General features: G+C 37.6%; 3 protein-coding genes across 6 annotated transcripts; all 3 read right to left on the reverse strand.

The window, feature by feature from the left end:
* Positions 1–207: 207 nt before the first annotated feature.
* On the reverse strand, positions 208–9890 carry LOC112294387 (isoleucine--tRNA ligase, chloroplastic/mitochondrial). Its single transcript, XM_024544718.3, has 21 exons — positions 9381–9890; positions 8326–8480; positions 7775–7876; positions 7447–7516; positions 7074–7186; positions 6762–6830; positions 6482–6589; positions 5970–6120; positions 5217–5460; positions 4637–4923; positions 4247–4383; positions 3942–4089; positions 3608–3739; positions 3361–3489; positions 3005–3132; positions 2535–2699; positions 2158–2286; positions 1958–2031; positions 1441–1690; positions 949–1125; positions 208–599 (listed from the first exon to the last, which is right to left on the reverse strand). Exons 1-21 carry the CDS (start codon positions 9697–9699, stop codon positions 357–359), a joined length of 3330 nt encoding a protein of 1109 aa, XP_024400486.1. The 5' UTR covers positions 9700–9890; the 3' UTR covers positions 208–356.
* Positions 9891–10293: 403 nt separating this feature from the next.
* Positions 10294–15195, reverse strand: LOC112294388 (uncharacterized). The gene is made up of 13 exons (XM_024544719.3): positions 14895–15195; positions 14318–14414; positions 13585–13770; positions 13150–13250; positions 12897–12953; positions 12704–12787; positions 12335–12460; positions 12030–12179; positions 11760–11873; positions 11552–11590; positions 11265–11333; positions 11020–11118; positions 10294–10865 (listed from the first exon to the last, which is right to left on the reverse strand). The coding sequence occupies exons 1-13, from the start codon at positions 15009–15011 to the stop codon at positions 10689–10691; spliced, it is 1416 nt and encodes a 471-aa protein (XP_024400487.1). The 5' UTR covers positions 15012–15195; the 3' UTR covers positions 10294–10688.
* A 318-nt stretch (positions 15196–15513) lies between these two features.
* On the reverse strand, positions 15514–18762 carry LOC112294389 (uncharacterized). 4 transcript variants are annotated; one of them, XM_024544721.3, is made up of 7 exons: positions 18568–18760; positions 18267–18437; positions 17918–18153; positions 17307–17453; positions 16898–17001; positions 16357–16609; positions 15514–16109 (listed from the first exon to the last, which is right to left on the reverse strand). In XM_024544721.3, the coding sequence occupies exons 1-7, from the start codon at positions 18629–18631 to the stop codon at positions 15975–15977; spliced, it is 1110 nt and encodes a 369-aa protein (XP_024400489.1). In that variant the 5' UTR covers positions 18632–18760; the 3' UTR covers positions 15514–15974. The 4 variants fall into 4 exon arrangements, with proteins under 4 accessions (XP_024400489.1, XP_024400488.1, XP_024400492.1 ...); XM_024544720.3 differs by having other exon boundaries at positions 16781–17001; positions 18568–18758; XM_024544724.3 differs by lacking the exon at positions 17307–17453 and having other exon boundaries at positions 18568–18762.
* Positions 18763–23809: the final 5047 nt, after the last annotated feature.

The following is a 23809-nucleotide window of genomic DNA, read 5'->3' on the forward strand; positions in this document are numbered from 1 at the left end:
ACTTGAGTTCTTCGAACTTGGAAATCTTTTCATCTGAAGACATAGAAGTCAATGTCTTCATTGAAAGTCGATTCATTTACCGGTGAGATGTTAGATGTGAGTCTCGCTAAAAAAAGACCACTTCCTTTCAAGTTCCACTCCACGCTATGACTGGTGTCCAAATTTCTCTCAAGTTGATGGCAATAGAAAACCCTTTGAAGGCACTAGGAAACCAAAACATGAACAGAGGTTCATTCAGATTTAAATTGTTGACAACTTCATGACAGTTCCTGAGATGAGTATAATCATGCAGATATCAAACCTAGCTCTACACATTTAGAGGTAGAATAACTGCACCATCTAAAAAATCGAAGCCCTCAAACGGCCACATGGGTCTTTTGAACAGGATATTGGGAGATGACGCCGTAACAACGCTCACATAAACCGGGATGCCCTTCCAAAGTTCCCACAGCTGGAGTGTAATTCCAACACCTTTCACACTTGGCACCGTCCGCTCGTGCCACTCCAACCCACAAAGTTTCTCCGTTCTCCAACGTTGTTGATGATGCGTATGAAAGGTTCAAGCTTTCTGCTTCCTCTCTTGATGGTAACACCTCAACCTGCATTACAATAACAGTCTCTGATCAGATGGCGCATAGTGTGAAAGGTGGTGTTCAGAATAATTAAGTCCTCGATGCAATATCAAAGCTAAAAGCTATCGTTGGCTTTAAATCAATGCCAGCGTGAGAACGCTTGAAGCATACTCCAAGCAGTTATATACCCTAAGCAAACAAGAATCCAAGCAACGAACAGGTGGTGATAGCACTTAAGAAAGACACACGACCTTACAGCATGTTGAAATACGGACTCGACATTTACAAGAATCAACCCTCTACTTAGCTCACAAAGAGCCTCAAAGAGAGCTTCAAAGCCATCCACGTGATCAGTCATCAATTGAAGAACTTGTACCTGAGAGGTCAACACGATACGTTTCAGGTGATCGACGTCACTTGATCCGCACATTGAAATTAGACCCTGTTGGAGATCCTTCGACGATGCATGCAAATAGACCTTAGCATCCAAGCTGGCTCCAATCAACTTGTTATTCCGTGCCTCCTCCAGTTTCTGATTTACTAGTCCTCTAACCTGCAAAAATAGTGAGAAATTTTCGACTTTAGCTATAACTTACTGGACTAACTATAACTGAAAGTGACAATCAACATGGAATATAGCTGGTAACAGAGCATGACATTTTGAATTTAGTTCCAATATTATGACAATCAAGTCTATCCCCACTCACATGCTAGATCTAATTCAGAGCAAGTCGTGAAAGCTTGCTCACCAACCCATTAGGCAATACTACATGACTCGTAACACGGAAATTAGGCTGTATTGACATGCACAGACACCACGGTTGGAAATTAACAAGGTTTGAATTGCATCCGTAGCACTGAGCAGTACCTGAAGTAAAGCACTCCAAAGTGAGAGATCTTCTTCAGAAACCGAAAGCCATCTTGCATCAACCTTGGGCCAAGCTGCTTCAAAGACAGTTTCTGCCAAAGAACCGTTATCCAGGTGGAAGGAAAAGGGAAGGTGGGACCAGGCATCCTCAGCCATGTGTGGTAAAACTGGTGCAATGGCACGCACCAAGCATAGTAATTGTGCCGCTAACACAGATTGACAGCTCCTTCTTGTGTAACTTTCCCTACCCCTGCGAGATGAAGAAACAAACATCAAAGTCTTAACTAGAGCTTCCTACTCTGAAAAATATTCCACTATACTATGTTTCTCATGCCCTTAGAGCTCCAAGAAACTACAAGACTGAATCAGTTTATTTCAGTAAAGAAGATCTTCAGCTCTAGTGTGAATAGCGAACATAATTAGGCAGAAGAACCAACTTCCTATGTTTTGTTGTCATTAGTCAATCAGAGAAATATTCCTATGATAGTATCTATTAAAAAATAACTAGTAGACATACCCCGTGTAAAGCCGGTCCTTTGCAGTGTCAAAATAGAAGTTTGACAAATCCACCACTATAAACCGTTGCATCAGCTGCTTTATACAAGGAAATGGATCAGTAGGAGGCCAACAACTTAAAGTAGAATAATCCGAAGCACCTACAAAATAGCTGGCTCCATAAGTGAGGCTTAATATAAGAGGTGTTAAGAGGTTTCTAACCTGGAAAAACCTGTAAAATTGATATTTGTTGTAACTATCTTCAATTCCGTCCACGACAGATGCTAGCTGAAAAAGTGCATACTGGTCCAATTTCGGCAGATCTTCATATGCAACACTGTGCTCTTCAGGCTGCAAGATGCCAGTGCAACTCAGTTACAGCTGGCTGATTGTCAAACCAACAACCAACTTGATCAAGAGGAATAGCCAACGACTGATTTTGTATCAAGATAAGAAGATCAACTGGTGTTTAGTACAGGACGTAGAGTTCACACATCCTCACCGCGTGAGAAACGTTTCAAGTTGACTATTAAGGAGGCTTTGAATGTGGTGCCCAACTGATGCAAATGCTGGGGTATCTATAAAAGAAGAGACTCTACCTTCCAGTCATGAAGATTCGACAGCAAGTAACGCAAAGTGCCTCGGAGCTTGCGATATATTTCTGACATCTGACGTACAATCTGAGGACCAATCATGACGTCACCAGTGTAATCGACACTTGACACCCAAAGCCTCAAAACGTCCGCCCCATACCCTGGTTCAGCCTGTCAACATAGTGCCAGTTTATCTGTAAATCATTATCAGAACATCAGTTAAAGTTTAAATTTAGATCACTGAGATGCTAGCAAATGCAAACACTAATTATGAGAACCAGTCCGTAACAACAATCAGATAAAAAACTAGTAGGTAGTAAGCACTCCTTCAAGAGTCGTTCCCACAGACTGTCTTGTATACCTCATTAGTGGACTGTAAACCTCTTCATTGCACAAATAAAAACTTCTTGTGAAAAAGTTAGTAGATCGCCCTATTTTAATCACAATGATATTATTCATTATAAACACGCACCAACCTTCTGATTTTTGCCTCCCTCAATGACACTTCGAGGATCCACCACATTTCCTAGAGATTTGCTCATCTTATGACCCCTCTCATCGAGAACGAACCCGTGTGTCAATACTGTCTTGTATGGCGCTCTTCCTGTCAAAGCAAAAATCACCGATGCGGAGGATATCAACTAAAAGATTGAGACGAACAAGTATTTCAGTCAAAAGAATTCTACACACAAACACGTTTTCTAAGCAATACGCAAGTGCTTGCAACTCTGTAGTAAATTTCAGTTAAATTTTTGATACAGTACAGAAAGAAGGTTTACTGGTACTTTGAATCAAGCAATAGCCACTAAATGAGCCCATTTATTGAAATTACCTTCAGTGGCCACGCTGGTGAGAAGTGAACTTTGGAACCAGCCACGATGTTGGTCACTGCCTTCCAAATACAAGTCGGCTGGAGACCTCAATTCCTTCCTAGCGGCCACAACAGCTGCCCAAGAAGATCCTGATACGTGACATTGGCCCATCTTGTCAGTAATTATATAAAAGATACATAGTAATCAATCAAGAACTCCTTTTAATTCACGAGTAAAATAGATGGCGTGAGAGTCGTATGTAAATACCTGAATCAAACCACACATCCATTGTGTCCATGCCCTTCTTGTACATGTTGGCTTGCCCACGGTATTCAGCTGGCAAAAGATCTTCAACGCTCATGTACCACCAAGCATCACTACCCTTTTGAGCAATAATTGCTGCACACACAAATCGAAAAGGCAATAGGCTTTAGAGGACAGAACTTGCAACATTTAAAAAAGGGTCTACAATTTATCCACACAAAAATGTCACAATACACAATGAAAATGTGCGTTTGGCTGTACACGTTACACAATACAGCAATTGCAAGCAGTAGAGGAATATAGAAAGCCTTAGAGCTAATCAAGTAAAGAGTGGAACCTTGTATGTGAGCAATCGTCTCTTGGGTCATAAGGGGTTCATTAGACTCCACGTGGTAAAAGACAGGAATTGGCACACCCCAGCTCCTTTGTCTGGAGATGCACCAATCGGATCGGCTAACAGTCATAGATGTGATCCTTTTCTCTCCCTGCACAGATAAAAAGTCCTCTTTGCTGATATAAAAAAATTTACTTATCATAAGTTCGTCTGCCACTCCCCACAACGACAGACGTTACAATACCGATGAAATAAACGTAGATAATTTCCTTAAAGTTGGACCACAAGAAGATGTCGTGCAAGATTACCGTTGCGGGCACCCATTGCACACTACGAATTGCCTCCAGTGCTGTTTGTCTGAATCCTTCGACAGAAGCAAACCACTGCTCAGTAGCCCTAAAAATAGTGGGCTTCTTTGTTCTCCAATCGTAGGGATATTTGTGCACTGCCATACCACATTACGATTTCAATATAATGAAGCAAAACAAACGTTCTCTCTGAATACTCGCTCTACTCTAAAGATGTATATTAATAAGTAGGGCAATGACCATTACACTGTTCAAAACAGAGACAAGTTTTTGCGCGGATAAAATTCGAGTATAATCTAAAAATAATTGATTTATTACCCGAAATCAGCTAGTATTATGGATTAATACTGTCACAATGACATAAATAAAGTTCAGCATACAAATTGTTACCATAAGCTTCTTCCATCAAAAGGACTGAATGCGAATCAAGTGCTGTCACCACTGACGAATTGCCTTCCCCTAACACGTTCAGACCCGAAAATTGCCCTGCTTCGGAAGTGAAGTTGCCGTTATCGTCTACTGGAGAGAGCAGAGGAAGACCATACTTCAGTCCAGTGATGTAATCTTCTTGACCATGTCCAGGTGCTGTGTGCACCAAACCGGTTCCTGACTCGGTAGTAATATAATCTCCCCCAACTACAACAGGATTCTCACGCTCTTCCAAAGGATGTCTATACCTGTGAGGTAAAAAGGAGCCAGTTACCTCAAAGCAAAACTTCCGTGCCAAAACCAAACCACTGAATATGTTTTTGTAAATGGAACAGCAGCAGTGAATATCATGCAATTCACTTGGTGAAATTGCAAGTTTCGGAACCCATCAGACAAGCTTTTCACAAATACAATTGACAGTTGAGGTAGTATCATAAACTTCAAATGCTTCCCATACTTTAACCTCTGCGATTGCAAAGACTGAAATAGTCAACGACAAAGGAAATGATCGACATCAGAAACTGGGGCATGGAGTAAGCACCTGCTGTGCTCAAGGGCTGAGCCAGGAAATGTCCCTTTCACTTCCAATGAGACACCCCACTTAGCTTCTAGAGCAGGGACAAGATCCGCTGCTACTATCACGTGCTTCACTTGGGGATCTAATAAAGCAGACCCCCTTCTTGCCTTCCCCTTGCCTGTTGGATAAGCTTCCGACTCTCCCTCGGATGGGGTGGACGACTTTATCTCGACCACTGCATAAGTAAGCTTGTCGTTCACTGCAACAGCTGAATTCCAAAATACACACATTTAAGTTATAACATAAAGAATAAGGACAATGCGATCAAGAACACACTGACAGCGTTAAATGTGGTCTGTGAGAATAATCATGCCAAAAACCAGAAACATAAAGAGAACAAATTTTTTTTTGGGTTTGAATTGCTACGATTATTTCATTCAAGCATTTACTTGCGTTTACAAAATGAGTTAACGAATGAAACCACATCAGTGTCATCACGGCGAGGGAGTCAAGGATCGATGGAAAGACGTGTATGATGGGATTCCAGGCGTCTAGATATCAAGAAGAAACCTCGTAGATGAGTTGTCTATAGTGAACGGTAAGCTAGTATCAAGAATTGGTAGTCTAGATGACATCATTGCTAAAATGTCTTGGGTTCTTTATAAGGATTCCATGGTAAACTGCCTTAAAATCTCTTGAAAATGATTATTCAAAAAATTAAGGAATGATAGAAGGATCTGTCATCTGACTAGAAAGGGAATTGGAAAGATCATTTACCTGCATTAGCAGGGATAGTCCAAGGTGTTGTAGTCCAGATAGCAACACCCATGCTGGGTAGCAACGGCTTCAAAGATTCAGGAAAATTATCGCTCAACTCAATCATTTTGAAAACCACATAGATACTTTTTGATGTGTGGCCCTCGGGATACTGTCGGTTAAAATTAAACAAAAGGTAAGAAAATGAAGGCAGACGATATTTGTGCTTCTTATCCCACTCAATGCTAGTAACAGCATACAATACCAAGCAAGAACTACTAGACTTGTTGCCTTGCATAATCACAAGAATATAATGCAATATTTTCTTGAGGACAGAATCTGCTGATAATAATAAGCGAAAGCTCAGAAAACATAATACGTTAGCAGAAAAATAGAATATAAAACTAATTAAGTATGTAAACTTTCAGTATATCAAGTGCCAACCATTTGCGTACATTCACACATCCAAACACATTCCGGTTTAAGTATTCCAAAGTTAACTTGGGACACAAAAATTCAGTTGAGAAAAACACCTCAAGCTCTGCTTCAGCAAGGGCAGTTCCAGATGATGGGCTCCAATGTACAGGTTTCCGACCTCTATAAATGTGACCATTCAGAAACATTTTCCCAAACACGCCAATCTGTTTTGCGACATCAGACGAACGCGAATTAAATGTATCGGACTTCAAAGAGCATTTTTAAACCACTCTCAATGGATGCAACAGTGATCACTATGCAACTATTTTCGGCCAGCATACCAGACGCACATCCTACAAACCTTTCTAAACTTAGGCATAAAGTGACGATGCTGACCTGGGCAGCTTCATAGTCAGGACTAAGTGTCAGATAAGGATTTTCCCAATCTCCCCACACTCCAAACCTCTGCAACAAGAACGGGAGAATGAGATAAATAGTGAAGTATACACATCGATCCAAGAGTTCACACGGCGTGAATAGATGCAAGGGAAATCATTACATGGTCAGGCAACGCCAAAACGAAAACTAGCATACTTGGAATATTTATTCAGGTGCTACAGCCGCCTTTGAAGGCACTCTAGTATTTCTAGTCATTCATCCTCCTGTACATCCAGAGGGTAAATTCACAAATGGGGCAGTTCAGAACACCTTAAATGATTTGCGCTGCTCGTTCACCGTCTTCTGAGCAAACTGAGCAGCCTTTTTCCTAAGCTTAATAGGTGTCAATTCCTTCCTCGCTTCTGCATCCATTGATTGAAGCACTGTACCAAAACGATAGACGTGAGAAATCGGACTTAAGTGTGTTCAGCGTTCGTTACTAAAAGTTAAGTGATAACACCATAAGTTGGTAGAACAAAAGAAAATATGTAAAGAAAAATTAAGAGAAAATCACCATTACCATTAATCAGAAAAAAACTAAAGCATAACCTAAAAATGAAGATCCTGAAAGTTTATTAGTACCTAGCAATTGCAACACCAGTACCAATTAGAAAGTTGCAAAGGAAAATCAATATAATTTTACCTTTCAATTCAATGGGCAAACCATGGCAATCCCAACCAGGAACATAGTAGACCTTCCGACCTTGCAAAAGCTGCAATCATACATCGTTACAATTCAGTCTCAGAACTGACCCAGAACTGGTTCTACAGCCTTTAAAAGCATTTTTTACTTACACAAACCGAAAATTTAGACCACATATTTTATGTTCAACTTCGACAGAGATTACATATTGTACTGCCGCACACTAAAAATGCATTACTCAGCAAAAAAAAATAATGTTATAAAAGGCTTAAACATCCCCCACGCCTTTTTCACGAATCAAGGCGTCGACACAGGTTGAAAAACTGACCTGATAACGGTTTATGAAATCTTTCAGAATCTTGTTCAGGGCATGGCCCATGTGAAGCTCGCCATTCGCGTATGGAGGTCCATCATGAAGCGTAAAGATTTCCTGAGAAAGTAAGTAAGTTATCAGATATATAAACTTCACTACATACTAGACCGCAAAAATAATCCTACACCGGAAACATGAATATGAGCAAGACCGTACCCAAGAAACAAATTAAGTCAAATTAAGTCAAAATAAGTCAAAGACAACGGGAACGTAATTTTAATTTCACTGCATTTCATCCCGTTAATGAGGTTTCTAGGAAGAAAAAAGAAATCGTCTACAGGACTATAGGAGGCTCACATTTATCTGATCACAGTTCTATACCATGAAGCTCATCATGTGGAAGTGCATCAAGCTCTAAGCTTTGAGCACAATCACCTCGATCTAGTAACCTTGCGAATTAAAGCTAAACCAGGCAAAACCCCAACAAGAGCCCAAAAAGAGCTGAAAGCGACGCAGTCGTATGCGCATTTAACAGAGAAATCAAGATGAGAAATAGCAAGACGCACCCCAGTATTCCTTTCCATCATCCTTTGAAGAATCTGTCTCTCCTCCCATAGCTTTTGAATCTCAGGTTCTCTTTGTACGGCATTGGCCTTCATGCCAAAACTTGTTTGCGGTAAGTCTACCGTATCTTTGTATTGACCGCCATCTTGCGAACCACCTGCGCCTCATGCCAAACAAAACGTCCGTTAGAATATGATTAAATTAACCGAAATACGGCATAGCCAAATGCCCCAGAAATGCCATCAATCTCTTGCAAGATGAAATTGAAGAAGGGCATCGGTTGGTAATAAACTCTAAAATCTGCCCAATTTTGTCAAGTCAAGGGTGACATGTAACCAAGACTACATTTTCGAAGGAACAGCTCTAGCATCGTGGCACGAGAAAGGCGAGACCCTTACTGAAATACCAGATCGAAGAGTCACTTCTTCATGCATGTGAATCCCGCCTCAAAAGACCCAGCCAGAATGACGCCTAAGGGAGTCGATAAAAATCAAAATTTATAGCTGGAGATTGGTGCTAGTAGTAGAGAACTACATTGAAGCTGTTAATCAATTCTTATGAACTCAACTGTGTTAGCTACCGTTCATAATTCTAAAAACTAAATTGTAAAAACCAGCAGTCTGTTGAAAGAACACGCTGTTTAAAATTCAAAGCAGGGCCCAGAAGTCGACAACATCGACACATTCCTATTCGTGAGTTCAATTTTGCAGGATGACGCTACTGCGAATAATGACTACGGTCATGCTGAGACAAATTTGACCACTCCGTTCAGCAGAACATACAGCCTCTTGGCATTGCAATTTTGGGTCCCGAAATCCTAGATCCAAGTGCTGAAAACGACACCAACAACGTAATTCCACGTTCTATCCATGTACTAAAATCGCATTTCCATGACAGCGCAGATTCAAAAACCTGTGAATTCCACAAATTCGATGTATACACTCCATATAAAATAGCGCGCACCCACAAAAACACACACGCACCCGCACGCACACACACTGAGCACATACGACTAGAATTCACAGGAACTCTGACATTCGTCTGAATTTTCACTCACCTTCGCCTGCGGCCTTCTTAGCAGCAGCCATGATCGGTCCCCGTGCCCGGCGCTTGGACGAGGCCGTCCTCTCGGGCACAGGCGAGCTCCAGCTCCCCAACGAGCGCACGAAAGCCAGCTGCTGCGCGGAGCCACGCAGCCCGAGCGCCGTGGCCCATAACTGCCCTCGCTGCAAGTACCGGAGGCTCTGCATCATGCCGTTTGCGGCCGCGGGGTGGCAATGCTGCACTGCAACACAAAGGCATCTGGGCGCCATGGCCATAGCGGGCGCGCCGTTGAGAATCGAGGCGCGTGCTACAACATCAACCGAGAGCCCCATTCATGGAGCAGAAGACAACCCCCTTCCTCCCCCTTGAACCCTAATAATATCCAATTGCCTTCCCAATCCCACTCCCTCTCTTCTGGTCCCTGCCCCCTTGCTCAAGCTTCACCGTGGCCAGCCTCCTGTTTTGTTGACGTCCCTGTGTTTCCCCTGTTATGCTGTTGCAGCTCCGTTTTGTGGAACTAGGGGCCGTTATCCATTCAGGCTCCTAATGCTCATGTGAATGGCGAGGCTCTGCTTGGGATCATCCATCCCTGGACGAATGCTTGCCACCTCTCCCTCATTTCGAAAAAGAAGCCTCCAAACTTTCTGCAAAAGTCTGTCATGAAGGTCAAAGTGATCCATTCCCCGTAAACATAATCTCGTCTTCCAGCTGCTTTGAAAAGGTTTAGCTGAGTCTTAAATTGAGTTAAAAGGTTGTGAGTAGATAATTGCAGGTAGCCTGCTGCTGGTCCTGTCATGAGCCTTGGATTATGTTTAAGGTTAGTGTTGGGTAGATTGGTTGTGTGCGATAGTGAGCAACTGAGAGATGAGTCTGGATTGCAGTGTAGTGTGATTGGATGCAGAAGTGAGCAGGTAGGAGGGTGTAGATGCTGCAGAGGAATTTGGATTTTAGATTTTAACTTTTTGAAAAACAGCGTCTGATGTACAGAAGTTGTAACCCACTCAGGGTGAAACCTTTACCTGTCAAAATTCTGCTCTGAAAGCTGAACAGGATTGGTTGTTCTTTACCTGGTTTTGAAATAAAACTGGGGTAGAGATCCTCGTTCTCAAATGTCTAGAGGGTAAAACGAACGACCAGCCGTGTCTACATGGATGCTGGGTTCCCCATTTACCATGACTACAATCTCAAAACATGGATTCACAAAGTACAAGGAGGGATGAAAGCTTCAAGGGCTGCTTATCTACATGTTCTTGCTAGCTATCTTTTGAACAAAAATCTTCTGCTTGGTCCTAAAATTGAAATGTTCCTTGAAATCATGGCACTACAACCGATTTGCTCCAGCAGATCTCTCAATTGAAGCATCTTTATAGGCGTCCAAGTCTACCACAAGCCCACGTCGCTTACGGTTGGGAGCACTTGCTCGTTCTATTGCAGATACAATTTGATTTGATAGCCTTCTGGCAGCCCAGGTGCGTTGCCATGGCTTCATTTGCACCACCTGTTTGGATAGCGAGACAACCGCACCTATATTTCTTAATGCAACTGTCCTTCGTAAAATCGGTATTCCATGTTTCTATGATTATCAACAAGCTTGATTTAATGTTTCCTAAAAGTAAATGACCTTGAGCAAAATTTCACGGAACATGTCGTACCTCATCAGCATTAAAGCTTTCTACGATGACCCCACCACGACGGGGAACCCCAAGCTCTCGCCAATCCATCTGGAACTCACCAAAGGTCTGTGCAAGTTCCTGTACACGCCAAAAAGAATCAGATAACAACGTGAAGAGAGGTTTAACATTTTGACAATTGATGCATACTATTTATGAAATATAGCAGATTTTTCATAGACAAATTATCACTACTCGGTTCATTACCGCATAACTTCACCCCTTACCTTACTGAGAGGCACATTGTAGTCACCAATTACTCCAAGAACGTGCCCTCTGTAGTCAGCATTCGAACCCTGCGTGAATTTGGCGAAGTGAAAAGAAAAGGAAAGAAACTGAATAAAAATGAAAATGAAAAGGGATCTCCGTAGCTCAATCCTCTCCAACGTCCATACATACTGTCACGCATTCAGCATTTAAAAAAGTGGATCATACATGACACATCCGAACCCTATGGACTATCGTCGATATTGCTGACCACAACAGTTGATCATATGCAAAATGACAAACGCACCTGTCCATGTATCTCCAGCACGGGGATGCCCTTCGAACTCTTCAACACGAGCGATAAAACCAGTCAGCATTTCTGGTCCGTAGTAATGGTTGATACTAACATAGTTTTTCTCTGAAAATGCGTTATGTAGCCATATCAACGACATAATTCTAGTTTATGTGAGAGAGAGTAGATGATATCTCAACCCGTGTGGACAAATGCTTCGCACCTGTTTTGAGACCCAATTGAGATACTCTTCCCATTGCATTTGAGGGGCATCACGATCGGGCCGTAGAACCTCCCATCCATTCTTACGTAACTCCTTTTCTAGGACATTAGCTACCTGCAGGATTTCATTAAATTAACCAGGTTTCACTAAATTGAACAACTTGTTGCACATAAAAAAAAAAAAAAAAAAAAGGGAGCGCAACAGTACATATCCACATTGCACAAACAGCCTGTGGAATGCTGTAGACGAGGATTTCGAAAGACAACATACGTCCATATTGAACTCGCGCTCTCCATGAGCTCCTGGTTCTGATGAACAGTCGATCCAATGGCCAGGCACAACACTGATGATGTCCTCTTCTCCAATACTCTTAGCAGCTTCTCGATACACAAAAGCAGATTTAGGAGTGTCCCGCAGAGCCTGTGTTAACTTAGAACTTCTCAGTATTCATGAAATATGCCACGTTACTACCTTTAGAAAAGTATTGAAAACTATTAGACAGACCTTCTGGCCATGAGTTATTATTTGACCACTTGCATAAACTTCCAAGGCAGCAGAGGAGTTGAGCAACTTACCCGTGTACCAAATATCTGTGATATCTTCAGGTAACTTGACCTGAATTGGAGAGGTAGGCTATTCTTTCTGCTAGAAAACTCACCCGAAAGAAAATCTAGTGGCGCTCTTGCTGAGCCTGCTGCTACCTGGAAGGTGCAGCAAATACTAGTGGTTTTAGGAGATAGCTGCCCAACGAAAATTATTAGTGTTTCTCTAAAGGATAATGAATTATCTTCAAACAACACTATACGTGGCTACGTCTAAAGACGTCGCAGTGAAAGGTAGACCTTGAGTACAGCAAAATTGCAAAAAATTGAGCGGCTTCAATAACATGGTCCTCATAGCACACTTAAATTCTGTTTGGATAGAAGGAAAATGGTTAAACTCACAGCTTTAGAGCCTTCAGAAAGCCTAAGTGTCTTAGAATAATGGATGTCAAATCCACCCTTCACAGGCTCCACCACCAGCTTTGTCTGCAATAAATGAACATGGGTATAAACAAACCTAGAGTCTTTTAGCTTCAATAAATCGGAAATGCGCGCATGCAATGCCGGGTTTAGAGTTCCAATGCTGTGCCCTTACCGCATCTTTAAGCCAGTTGAATTGCACACTCCAAGAAGGCCCTTTCTTCAATGGCACCTGTTCCCGGAAAACCAAGTGCATTTTTGAGATTACAAGACATAGATGTCTACTTTTTTTTCTTTTGATGAGGAGTGAAAACCTATACTGTAAATGAGGCCATTTCAAAGTATTAAGTAGCAACAAATAAGTGAACGTAGCATACAAGTCGAACAGAACTTCAGAAGTTTGATCTCAAAGAATCGAATTGATCTACCTCAAAGTTCACACGCAGAGTAAGTGTTGTTGCACCAACAGAGAAACGACGTTGCACGGTTAAAGTAGGGGCAGGTACAACCTCCACAATTGGACGCAAGGCTGCACAGCCACCAGAAATATGTCCCCTCCAAGTCAAAACGATACCATGACTTCCTTCCTATTTCCCGATATGTTCCAAGTAGCGTGAATGCATATAGCTTACTACTTCATGCTGATAAATAAGCGCATCTATTTTTTACAAGAAAACCATGAGTTCGGACAAACGAAGGAATTTGGCTGCAAAAAGGCTATGTAACGTCGCATGGCACGCACATGGGCAACCGGATTCCAATCTGCATACAGCATTGACAAGTAATAATCGGCAATGTAACGACAATTACAAGCTCTAAAAACTTACAGCCTGTAAATAAAGAATGCAAATCTAAATTCTTACCTAAAGTTCCAAAAATTGAACTCTTAGATTTGATGCAGAAGTGGGGAAGTAAGCGGATTGTTTTGATGCCAGAGCTTTTTAAAGAATTATCGCCTGCTGATTCTTGACGGTCTAATCGAGTGTCCACTTTGACACCACTTTTAATAGATAACGGAATGTGCTGCCATCGCCACCTGGCGTCCTTGTCTACATGGACACGAATTTGCAACAGCTGTGCTTGAGTCAAATATGCCCAAGAAGCTTAAGAAAATTTTATTAGTAACCAAAAAGAGCGAAAGTTGAGATGCCACGTGCAAATTATGTCAAGCTCAGAGCTTACTCGTTTACAACGATGACCAAACGCTTGGAACTTGAATGACCAAGCAATTCTAAATTTAATTATTAGATACAAATAACTCTTTTTCAATGAAAACAACCATGTCCAAACCACCATCCCTGTAGTACGTCATTCTCTAGTTGTGATCCAAGGTATCTGGAAACCTGATATTTTTCTTTGGTTTCCCTCCATTCTTACCTTTCTACCGGACAAAAAAAACCCTCCTTAATCCTGCCCTAAGAAGACGTAGGGTTGTAAGGAATCTTTAAACAAATGAAAACCTGCTCGAACTAGGATTCTTGGGAGGATACCTACAACTTTGCAGGGAATCGGAAATTTTCGTACAAACAACGTAAAAACAAGAAATCTTAATAAATTAAAACCAAGTAAATCAAGAATTGGAATAGACCAACAAACCTAAGCCCAAGAAATTAGGCAATGTGATTGCTCTTTGCAATTTCAATTGCAACCCAGGTCCCGTACTCAATTTAGCTCCTATTTTCCATCTGTATTCCTGCCAGAGACAACAAAAAGATGGATCTTGATCGATGACAGGGACTGTTTCAAAACCTACGCAGATTTGCTGAAACCATTCATATGGACAGCCATTGCTGTGAAGAGCTTAGTGTCATATACACCCTCAAAAACATTATTGATCTCATTGAACTACAAGCTGCGTTGCTTCTAAAAATGAGCTACAGGATAGCGAATTTGTCCACTAAGCAATAAAAAACCAGGCGAAGTGGATTAAGGCGAAAAACTACTCAGACCAACAGATTTCTCGATTAGCGTTCGATTCTCAATCCAAACTTGAATCAGATATCTCAGTCTAGTGTTGATAATTCACGGAAGATGCTTTGCTCTCAGCGGCGGGAAATCTTACAAATATGCTAAGAATTGTTGCTGACTGTCTAAATCTACTTCTCGATAGGCAAGCGTACTTCCTCTTGCATGAAAAGAATCACTTGAGGAGCAAAAAACAAGAAGAACCCACCTGGCCTATAAGCTTTCCATAGAACGGAGGAGGCAAGTACAGGGGATGGGGCTGCACAAAACACAAGCTACCCACACAAGCTTCTTTCTCTATTCCTTCGTCTTCACCACCCGTCATTGTGCAATCACTCACTCCCTGCTAACCTCCTCCTCCTCCTCACCCTTTTCCTTCAGTTCTACAATCCCCTGCCTGTCTCATGAGCTCTACACAAGGACTTCGGCAGCACTTGGGCCGTTAGCGGAACCGTGCAACACTGCTCGGCCATGGTTGGAAGTTCGGAGGTGACAGGGGAGAGTACAAGTACCGCCAGCCGGAGGAAGCCGTAGCCTAGGTTGCCATGAGTCGACACCCCATTCGGTGCAGCTCATACTCTTTCATTGAGGTGGAGGGATGTAAAAACGTCTCTTCGGATAGACTCACTTACAGTTCCTACAACTTTGTCCACGACTACCAGGCTAGTTGACGATCAGTTCAGTATCTTGCGGTATTCAGGACACACGGTGGGGAATGACCTTTTTCATCCCGGACACAGGTTTCTAAAGCATAATTAGCCCAGAAATAAATAATTTCGATTATTTTTCTTTTGGAAATTGTATGGTTCCATTTCATTTGTCACACGTAAAAAACAATGCACCATGTCGATGTTCTTTCACATGACGAATTTCACCGCAAGTACATCAATTTCACATGATAGCTCGTCTGACAGTTTTGGCTTTTTCATTTCAAATCATGTATATGCAACCAGTTTCAATCGTCATCTCATTTTTCAATAAGAAACATGATTTTAGATTGTCGAAAAGTGAAGAAAATCGTTTGACCAGTATTTATCAGTCTACACGTGATCGGGCATGGGTTAGTGGGCAAACACTATTTCTTCGACACAATAATACTTGAAATTTATTTCTCCAGTAAAAAGGCACTCTTCCTTCATTTCTCGTGCCATTTCAACGGCACTGATCTGATAGTGCGACGGTTTTCTTTCCCCTTAAATGTATCCATGCTTGACTTGACTGCCAGATGGAAAACAAGTTCAAGAACATAAATTTCTTCAGCTGTTTGGAGAAAAGCATGAGGCTACCCTTAGTAGTCATATTTTGAACGGCCGCTCTTCAGGACGAGGCATTTCATTTTGTAGAAATCCAGAACACCCTGCTTCTTGTAAAAATACCATGCTTGTATCATGAGTCGTTTTCTTCGACCTTTGAAGTGGAGAACCTGCAACATACAAAAAAGACCACAACAATCGAAACCGCTACAAGTTGGTAACTGCTAAATTCGAAATCTCATGAAAATTTAGTTGAACAAATAGGTGTTACAACAGGTGGAATGATGTAAAGATTTGAAAATGGTAGTGACTGGCATTCACTTACGCAATTCATATTCCTGACCGGCAAGCGAATGATACAACGCTCTCTTAGTTAGAACAAGCAATTTACATCCCAATCGGTAACGAGTTACGTACTTTGACTTCAGTCGGCATTCCTTGAAATTGTCCAGCACCTTCAGGAGGCGTCCAATTGTAGATGACGCAAGGCAAAAACAATGTTTTCGTGGTCATCACAGTTGCCTCTACAGGAACGCCTTCTTGAAATGCTCTCGCTTGTAATGTACCTTTTACAATATCTGCAAGTGCTAATTGATCTCCAAGCACGCCGAATGCATGTCTGAACTTGGCCAGGTAAATTTTGACAACTTCTTTCAGCAGTTGTGTTGCCCTAAATACCACAATCAATCAACCCTCAAATTATTGGGGTGTGGGAATGAATATTTTCAAGCTGAACTCATCAAGACACAAATCCTTCAAACTATGATACAATTCTATTACAGAACACATGCTGTAGCAGAAATAATATCATCCTAGCTTAACAAACACATCGGCACCTAACCTTGACAAGCTCCCAAACGTCCCCCGAACCATAATAACACCAGAGTTAATTGGCTGCCTCTGGTTATTCCGGAATGTAAAGGCGATGTCAAAGTGAGGGAATTCTTTGAACACACACCCCAAGTCATCTACCACTATCATGTCAAAATCTGAGAATATTGCATGCGATACTGGGCTGGAGCTGTTATTCTTCCGATCCTCGATCATACTATCCAGCAATTCCTGAACAAGAAAACATTTACAATAATGGTGACATTTTAGGAGATTTTCAAAGATCACATCGAAGGCATTTACATTCCCCGGGATCTTCTTGGTAAAGATATCATGAAACTGTTACCTGGCCAGAGCTCAAGTTTTGCTGGGAACAATGAAGGCGCGCAACAGAAAAGAAATTTATTAAGTCAGAGAATTATCTTTCGAGGAATCTAAAACATTTCAACGAAGATGCATCGATTGGCTCAATGTAATGTGCAGCCTATAGATAAGAGTATAGTTGCTTCAAAGTATGTCTTTCAAAAACAGCGTACAATGTATGACTGAAGTCTCTGAATCATGAGGTTTCGGCGACTAAAGTGTCTTGATGTTGGTTTCCAATCAATGTCTTGCGGTAGTTCTCCTCTGAGTTTATTATGGTTCGTAATAATCGTCACTCGTGTAGTGCCTGGCATAGATACCTGCTCATGTAAAGATTTACGCTGTGATTTAAAAGGTGAATCATTAATTGTTGTATGACGCAACTGTTGTTCCTGGAAAGTACATTTCATTACAGTTCTAAGATCGAATGCGCTCTGTTCTACATGTTATCATATAGAGTCAGAACTACATAATTTTTCTATTTAGTGAGGTTTGCAATCAGTAAGAAGAATCTAGCGCGGCTATGAAAAAAATATCCGATATACCATGCTTTACAGTCCAGTTCATCATTGGAGCAACGATTGTGTTTCCTCCGATGATACAGCTACTCGTGATGGCAGCTTTCCTTTATCAACTAAAATCGGACCGTTATTGAACAGTTGAATTGCAACCTTCGAACAATTAGTTCAACATTTCCTCTACTTTTAAGTCCTGCAACATTGACGAACTGATGCATTACTTAGTCCAACTATCGCTCGTGGGACTATTATAAAGATGTACCCACCTGAATGGACTCCAAAAAAGCGCGGAGGACTGCATCCTGCCTGCTCTTCTTCACCTTTCTCACTTCAAACTTCTTCTCAACTGCTTCGGAGAAACGATCGCTGGCAGTCTCAACTTCCGGCATCACGAAAAGAGTAACAAAGGAGACGGTCTCCTCTTTAGATAACATGCATGGTCTGTCACGCGCCAGCCTGTTTGTTTCCATATTTGGGATGCTTCTATTCCTCCACGAATCATCTACAGTAACAACACAACATGCATTATCGAAAGCTATAAGCTACTACTCACAAAGGGCTATCGACAACCTCCTAAATCAAACACACACCTCACAAAGACAGATGCTCACAAACCTCTGCACTGAATCCGACCCGGAATTTCTTGACCCTCAACCTTTTCATAAACGACCGAAACATGCTTCACTCTCCTCGCACTTCTTCCCAATCTCTGTAACCTTGCCTGTAAAGAACCATAACCCACAGAGTTCCGAGAAGCCCATCCTTGTAGCTGCACAGAAGCAAAACCTGTTTCGCAAGGACAACCATAGCCAGTCTCTAAATCAGTGACAAAAAACTCAAACACTGCACAGAATAGGAAGTTGTAAACAGAAAGAGAGAAGAGGCATGAGTAGCATCGAAAGCAGTGCGAGCATACCAAGAAGCAGCAGCAGCACTGAGAGGCGAAGCACTATGCCTGGCAGTTCACCTCGCTCTGCCATCGCTGCTGCTCATGCATGACAATTGTGACCACATGGGTATCTCTGCAAAATGCATGTTAATGCTGAGAAACCAACCAGGGATGGGGTTCACACACACAACAAGCCACCGCAACCACTGCAACAACAAAAACAGTAGCTGAGAATTGGCTTCACAAAACAACTATTTTAGATACTAGTTTTCATTTCTAGAAAAACAACCCAGTGGATGTGCATTCTTAGTTTTAGGGGAAATGAAACAAACTCAGTGTGCATTTCTGTACCAATCTAGTTTAAGTAAAAGAGCTTGTTGGATATTCATTCTTCACTTGGAGCTATGTGTATTGAACTTGGTTTCTAAATAATGGAGTGCTTAAGCTGGCCTTTGTTTTGTTCTTTTACTAAGGGAAGTAGGTCTTGTATATATTGTTATTGACATTATTATTTTTTTCTTATTGCAACCAGCATATTTTTTGTTGTGTGCATTCATCTCATCTCAAATTATTTTCTTTTTGTTGGCATATCATTAGAATTTTTTATTAGTGATTTTAGGTTCAAAAAAATTATGCGATTTCAACCATACCAAGAATTAAGATTTTAATCATTAAAGTTCTTACAAGTTTTAATCTTCTCTTGACACCATTAGCAAGTCACTAAAGACCTCTTAGAAGTTGTATTTCTTGTAATAACATTATTGTAATAATATTAATTATAATATTATTCTTGCATTATATAAGTTCCATGTTCAAGTTTATAAAAAATTAATTATTATAAAAATTTGATAATCTATAGATTAATAGTCCAAGTATAAAGAATCTTTTATCTAAAGTGCAACTTGTTTCAACATGTATTTCATTTTCCTTTATAGTCTTACAAACCATTGTTTAAATATTAAATTGATAGATTTACTTCTATAAAAACCTACAATTATTGCAAATTAATATAGATGTTTGGAATAATATTTTCAATCAATTATTATTTTTCATCAAAGTGATAATAATATAGGACAAAAATTATAACTTGGATAATTTTAAAAAAATTACTAAGTAAATTTAAAATAAATAGCAATTCTATGACTAAGAAACTAAGTATGTTTTGTCAAAGAAAATAACAATAATTTTAAATAATTGGATGTTGTATAGCTTTAGAACTTAAGAGAAGCCAAGTGCTTGTTGAGATTCTCAAATCTATTAAAATACACCTTAAGACAAACCAAATTTTAATATAGATAACACCATCTACTGCAATGAATATATAATAGATAAAAATAAGAAGACATCCAAAAATAATAATTATAAATAAATACATACCAAGGAATATATAACAATCAGCTTTCTTATATATGTGGAAAGAACAAGATCATTAAAAACTAGCTTTAATGTTAGTTCTCTTATCCAACACCCAAGTCTTCAAAAACAATATTGGAGTAAAAGTAACTTCAATCACATTCAAAAATTACTTTTGGTTCATCTACAATGGCCTTATTTACTAAAATATCAAAAATATTAACCACATTATTATCTTTTTTTACTTTTAGATCTCTACAAAACTATTCAAAAATAAATTTTGATAAATGCAATCTAAAGACTTTAATAGATATCAAGTATTTTGTCCCATGATTTATAATATAAGAAAAAAAATCCTTCTAAATTCTTATTCTTGCACCTTTTATAAAAATTCAATAATTTATATAAAAGACCTTGCTTTAATAATATAGCATGGCCTTAATTCATTACTTTATCTTGGTCCTAATTCCTATACATTATTACACTAAAAAAAAAAAAAAAAAAAAAAAAAAAAAAAAAAAAAAAACATCACCATTATTCCTACTTATAGCCTTGATTGAATATAAATGGGCTTAGATTTAATAATACATTCCAATATACAAAATCACACTACCATCTACAATAGAAGAAAATTCTAATATCACTTATCTTAAATAATTTTAACAAGATTCAACTAATAACAAATTAAAAAGATAATATCTCAGCCCAATATTAATTTCACATACCATCAATATAATAACAACCTCACATTCTACTAGCCCAAAAGCCTATAAGGTCAACAAATTGCATCTCCTTTAATTCAAACCACTTTCCACTTATAATTCAATTAACATCAAGACATATTATAAACTAAACTAGTCCTTTGCAATGATCTAATTCTAAACCATAATATATTATTGATATTACTCCAATAATAATATAACAAATTTATTCTTAGCTCAAATTTATTTTCAAATTCAAATGATATATAATTCTTTAAACACTTCATTAACTTTCAACCTCAAAAAGTCTTTCAAAATTCAAACTCAATTGCAAAGTCCCTAATTTCTTTACAAAGTACAAGATAAACAATTAATAAATTTTGATCTTAATTTCATCTTTTCAATCTAGATCAATAATATCTATCTATTTTTAGCTAATATAAATAAAAAATAAATTACAAAGAAACAATAGCCAATATTATCTTTTTTTTTTAATAATACTAATTGATTTTAATATTATTTTTAAATCATTTTTCAACTCATTCTAACAACCAAAGTTACCTTGCATCATAGATTGCAATGATTTCAATCTCTTATCATTTATTTTTTAATCCTTTGTTAAACTTTTGTCAAATGTAGGTTTTTTTAAAAAAATTTAGATTATACATTCAATCTTTAATCTATTAGCTCCATATATTAGACTAATAGCTATTAGCTTAGCCTAGTTTGTTAAGGCAAATATCTTTTGCACAATCATTTTACATAAGACCAATATGTTAAGTGAATTTTTTTTCTAAAAAATAAACATCTTAAGTAGGATCTAAACCTAAAATGAGAAATTTACAAGGAGATTTGCTAGCCATTAAATTTAATGTTATATGTATTGAAGAAGGAAGAGAGAAGACCAAAGTAGAGCCTTTGTTTATTTTATTTAAAGTAGAATGAGAGCCTATCTTCCTCACTTCATTCTATATAAAGAAAACCATCTGTTTCTTATTGACAAGTCTTTTATAGTACTAGTCTTTTTTTTTTTTACTTTAACAAACATAGTAAGATCTACTATGAATGTTATAACTCTTGATATGAGGACCACTTTTATAACATAACTTACAGACACTTATCTCAAAAAGCTCTCTATATTATTAATCAAGCTCCAACTCTAATACATAAATTAAATTTACTTAATTAGGTATAAATTTATATTTATTTTAGAATTTTTATATAAAATCAAATCTAATTATATATGTTTAAAGATGTCTTAATAACATTTTTTATATTATTGAGTTTAGAAATTATATTAGATGTATACAACCTTTAGGTGATGGTTTATTTTTGCAATAATAAAAATTGAATTACATTAATATTAAAGAATTAGATTAAAAAATAATAAAATAATAAAAAATAAAAAATAAAAATATCCTATCATATTTTTTTAGCTATATTTGGATATAGACAAAAGATGATGGAGCTAGAATAGGAGTGATATGCATTCTAATCCATCCCTCTATTATGCACTTGAATACTTTAGTTTGTTCTCTTTTTAACAATAAGATACAAGAGGTGATTTTTAAAAACACTCATATTAAAAATATTGATTGAAAAAATATTTATGTCTCTAATGATGGCAAAAAAAGAGATTATTTTTAGAAAGATACTCAATGCTATTTATCAAAAAATTAGATGGATTAGAAATGAAGATTAGAATATGGAAAAATATCTCAAAATTAAATCTACTTTTTGTAGTAAGATACTATCTTCATTGAAATCAAAGTCATATCCATAGCAAATTTAATTGTTATGATTATTTGGTAGATGGGTTTAAGCTTGTCTTGACAAATCTTATATCACTACAATTTTTTTCTATACATCACACATCTTAGACTATTCTATTAAAAAATATACCACTTTCTTTGATCACCTTTGAGTAAGTTTTTTTTATTCGAGTCATACTTTCTTTATAACCTTAAATTAGATATATACAATATATTTGGAGAAATATTTTAAAAATTTATTTAATCTCAGATTTCAACAATATTACTTTTATGAACAAGTTGAAAATATAACAAGATATTTTAATAAAATAAAAATAAAAATAAAATTTAAAACCAAATAAAACAATATAGATTCTTTGTATTCTAAAGAAATATTTCAAGCAATTTGCAAAAAATATATTAAATATTATAATTAATTTTTAAATAATATATAAAAAGTCTCATATTTACTTTTTAAAAGAAGAAGTTATACTCAAGATTGACTATGTTTTTTCTTTTAAATTGTATCAAAAAAATAATAAAACTTAAGATCTTTTAATTATTATTTAATTAAAATAATTCTCCTATCTCAAATAATTGATTATAGAATAAAATATTTTAAAATAAATTTCCTCTTTTATCAAAATTAAATGTGATAATAAAAGCATTAGTAAAAAATAAGTAACAAGGCCTAGACAAAGTTGACATCAAATTTTAAAAAATATTTTGGACTTTATTTTATTTTGATTACCTCAAATTCATCTTTAACTTTATCTTAAAGAAACATTCTTTTTAGTAATTGTTAGAAGTATCATTATGCTAATATTTTGATAAAAAATAATAGAGATTTTTTTAACAAATCACATTATTACATTACTAAATTCTACTTATAAATTATTTTCTAAATTATATCAACCTTATATATAATCAATCATTTTTTATTTAATAGATCACAATTAGATAGTTTTTTGTATTTCTACAACACGCCCTAGAAAATTTACTTCTTGTTCTTAAAACTTTATATTTGTCATGTGGCTTCATACAAAAAAAAAAAAAAAAACTATTACTTTTTCAAAAAGAATTGATTGTATAAATTAAAAATATATGTTTAATATAATTCAAGTGTCTGAAATTGAACCAAACCTTAATTAAATTAAAAAATTAATTTTTGTAGATTCAATAAATATTAATATTTTTTTAATTTAAGTAAGTATTAGATAATTTTATCTATAATTATCCTATATGTTCCATTTTTTAGGAGAAATCTAAAATTTTAACTTCAAATTAGTCTTTCCATAAGGTATCATGAAATAATAATAATTTTTTATAAATAAAATAGTTTTTCATAAATTAATATGCAAATAATATCATATTATAAGAATTCAAATAAAATATAGATATATTTTTTAATATATTAAAGTCTTTCAACCTTATCTTTAATCTTTTATATCAATTAGATTAAAA

Source organism: Physcomitrium patens, chromosome 17, assembly GCF_059467195.1.
Source record: "Physcomitrium patens ecotype Gransden chromosome 17, ASM5946719v1, whole genome shotgun sequence".
Lineage (NCBI taxonomy): Eukaryota > Viridiplantae > Streptophyta > Bryopsida > Funariales > Funariaceae > Physcomitrium > Physcomitrium patens.

Bases quoted from the DNA above. Each gene is read 5' to 3' on its own strand.
- LOC112294387 (XM_024544718.3), bottom strand. From the start codon at position 9,699: ATGGGGCTCTCGGTTGATGTTGTAGCACGCGCCTCGATTCTCAACGGC. The intron at 4,090-4,246 runs GTAATCTTGCAC...TTATCTGTGCAG, and splicing joins TGCAATGGGTGCCCGCAACG to GGAGAGAAAAGGATCACATC. The intron at 2,032-2,157 runs GTTAGAAACCTC...TGTATAAAGCAG, and splicing joins AATTTTACAGGTTTTTCCAG to CTGATGCAACGGTTTATAGT.
- LOC112294388 (XM_024544719.3), bottom strand. From the start codon at position 15,011: ATGACGGGTGGTGAAGACGAAGGAATAGAGAAAGAAGCTTGTGTGGGT. The intron at 14,415-14,894 runs GTGGGTTCTTCT...TGTCTCTGGCAG, and splicing joins ATGGAAAGCTTATAGGCCAG to GAATACAGATGGAAAATAGG. The intron at 12,180-12,334 runs GTAAGTTGCTCA...AAGTTAACACAG, and splicing joins CACAGATATTTGGTACACGG to GCTCTGCGGGACACTCCTAA.
- LOC112294389 (XM_024544720.3), bottom strand. From the start codon at position 18,631: ATGGCAGAGCGAGGTGAACTGCCAGGCATAGTGCTTCGCCTCTCAGTG. The intron at 18,154-18,266 runs GTTTGTGAGCAT...TTGTTACTGTAG, and splicing joins GGGTCGGATTCAGTGCAGAG to ATGATTCGTGGAGGAATAGA. The intron at 17,002-17,306 runs GTACGCTGTTTT...TTTCTTGTTCAG, and splicing joins AGAGACTTCAGTCATACATT to GAATTGCTGGATAGTATGAT.